Raw genomic sequence first — 2,500 nt, forward strand, 5'->3', positions numbered from 1 at the left:
TCATTCCCTTCTCTCTCTTATGTTTTTTTTTTTTCTTTCTCTTTTTTATTCCTTTGTCTCCGGTTATTTCTTTTCTTGTTTTTACTTTTTTCTCTTTATTTCTACTTTTTTTCTGTACATCTTGCTTCTCCTCTCTCTTCTCAGCATGTGTGTGTTTGTGTATGTGTGTGTGTGTGTGTGTGTGTGTGTGTGTGTGTGTGTGTGTGTGTGTGTGTGTGTGTGCGTGTGCATGTGTGTGTGTGCGTTAGTACGTGCGTCAGTTCATATAAGTGTGTGTGTGTGCATATGTGTGTGTGTGTGTGTGTGTGTGTCACTACGTGCGTCAGTTCATATAAGTATGCTAGCGCATACACGTATATATAAATGTACATATGTGCGTATCTCATTTTTTACGCTGTAACTTTACGAAGTGCAGACCAGAAAAACGAGTTCCCCAAATAATGAGTTGCCAGCAGGTGGACAGGTGGTGTTCTTTGTCAGTCTTTAGAGAACATGATGCTTTGGTTTCTGTGAACAAGCCTTACTGAGAAGAGGCGTTGTGTTCAAGGTGTGTGTGTGTGTGTGAGTGTGTGTGTGTGTGCGTGTGTGTGTATGTGTGTGTGTGTGTGTGTGTGTGTGTGTGTGTGTGTGTGTGTGTGTGTGTCTGTGTGTGTGAGTATGTGTGTGTGGATGTGTGTGTGTGTTTTGTGTTTGTTTATGTATGTGTAGGTGTGTGACTGGGTGTGTGGGTTAAAATATTTAAGCATATACATTTTCATTGATGTATGCATGTGTGTTTATGAGTCATACACTTTTGCGCGTACACATTCAAATCCGACCACAGTATCACAAAGAACATGTTACTAATTATACAATTTCTCTCCCTTTTTCCCCTCTCTCTCCCTTCCCCACCTCTCACCCTTACTCCTTCCCTACTCCCACCTTCCTCCCATATTCACTCCCTCCCTCTACTCCCCACTTCCTCCTCCTTCCTCTCCACCTCCCCTCCTCCCTCCCTCCCCCAACTCCCTCCTCCCTCTTCCCACCCTCTACCTCTCATCCCACCTACCCTCTCCATCCTCCTATTCCCACCACCTACCCTCCTAACTCTCCTTCTTCCTCCTACCCCCACCTCTCTTCCCACCCACTACCCCTCCTACCTTCCAATCCCCCCACTCCTCCTACCTCCTTTTACCCCCACCTCCCCTCCCACCTCTCTCCCCACCCCTCCTACCTACCAATCCTCCCCACCCTCCTACCTTCCTCCTACTTCTTCCCACCCCCCATCCCTCCTACCTTCCTCCTACCCCCACCTCCCCTCTCTCCTTTCTTCCCACCTACCCCACCGCCTCCTACCTTCCAATCCCCCCACCCCTCCTACCTCCCCCCCATCACCCCTCCTACTTCTCTTCCCACCTACCTCCCCCACCCCCCATTCCTCCCACCACCTCTACCCCCCTTTCTTCTTCCCCACACCCCCCTTCCTCCTTCCCCCCACCCCCTTCCTCCTTCCCCCCCATTCCTCCCACCACCTCTACCCCCCTTCCTCCTCCCCCCACCCCCCTTCCTCCTTTCCCCCCACCCCCCTTCCTCCCACCCCCACCTCCCCTCCTACCTTCCTCCCATCCCCACCACCTCTACCCTCCTTCCTCCTCCCCTCCCACCCCCCTTCCTCCCACCCCCACCTCCCCTCCTACCATCCCCACCACCTCTACCCCCTTCCTCCTTTCCCCTCCCACCCCCCTTCCTCCTTTCCCCCCACCCCCAACAGGCATCATCTTCCCCAAGGAGGAATCCGAGAGCTGCCAACTTAGGTCAGGAAGCCCCGGGAACTGCCGCCCTATCCGCTCCTGCCCTGAGGTCCTGCAGACGCTGGCCGTTCAGATCCCGGTTCACTGTGGCTTCGTCGGGAGGGAACCGCTCATCTGCTGCCCGACGACAAGTAAGGGAGTCGAAGTTTTTTTTTTTTTTGTTTTTTTTCTTCTTCTTTCTTTTTTCTTTTCTTTTTTTCAAAGGGTTATTTGGTTTTTGTGTGTGTCATTTTTGTGTGTGTACTTTTTCAAAGGATTATTTGGTTTATTTTGTGTGTGTGTGTGTTTGTGTGCGTGTATTTTATCCTTTTCTTTATATCTATATTATATATTTTTTTTCTTATAAGGAAGTTGAAGGATTGATTTTTTTTTTCTTTAAATGGTTGTTTAGTTAGCTCTTTTGTTTTTGTTTTTGTTTGATAATATTTTTGTTTATCTGTGTAGGGTTCCATCAATTTATGTATGTGTGAATTTTTTCTGCTCATTCTAGTTTTTTGTTGCTTTTTTGTTTTTTGTATGTAGTTTTTATTAATATAACCCCGCATGTATGTATGTATGTTTTACACTTTTTTACTTATTTGTTGTTTTAATATCGTAATGATTAGTTAATGATTTTGTCTTCCCTTTGTTGTTTTAATATCGTAATGATTAGTTAATGATTTTGTCTTCCCTTTGTTGTTTTAATATCGTAATGATTAGTTAATGATTTT

General features: G+C 46.6%; 1 protein-coding gene across 1 annotated transcript in view; it reads left to right on the forward strand.

The window, feature by feature from the left end:
* Positions 1–2,500, forward strand: part of LOC113807427 (venom protease) — a 12,325-nt gene that overhangs the window by 1,100 nt on the left and 8,725 nt on the right. The window contains exon 2 of the mRNA XM_070124237.1: positions 1,751–1,921. Coding sequence (XP_069980338.1) covers positions 1,751–1,921 — 171 coding nt within the window. The remainder of the gene's footprint in view (positions 1–1,750; positions 1,922–2,500) is intronic.

The sequence above is a fragment of the Penaeus vannamei genome, chromosome 8, assembly GCF_042767895.1.
Source record: "Penaeus vannamei isolate JL-2024 chromosome 8, ASM4276789v1, whole genome shotgun sequence".
Taxonomy (NCBI): domain Eukaryota; kingdom Metazoa; phylum Arthropoda; class Malacostraca; order Decapoda; family Penaeidae; genus Penaeus; species Penaeus vannamei.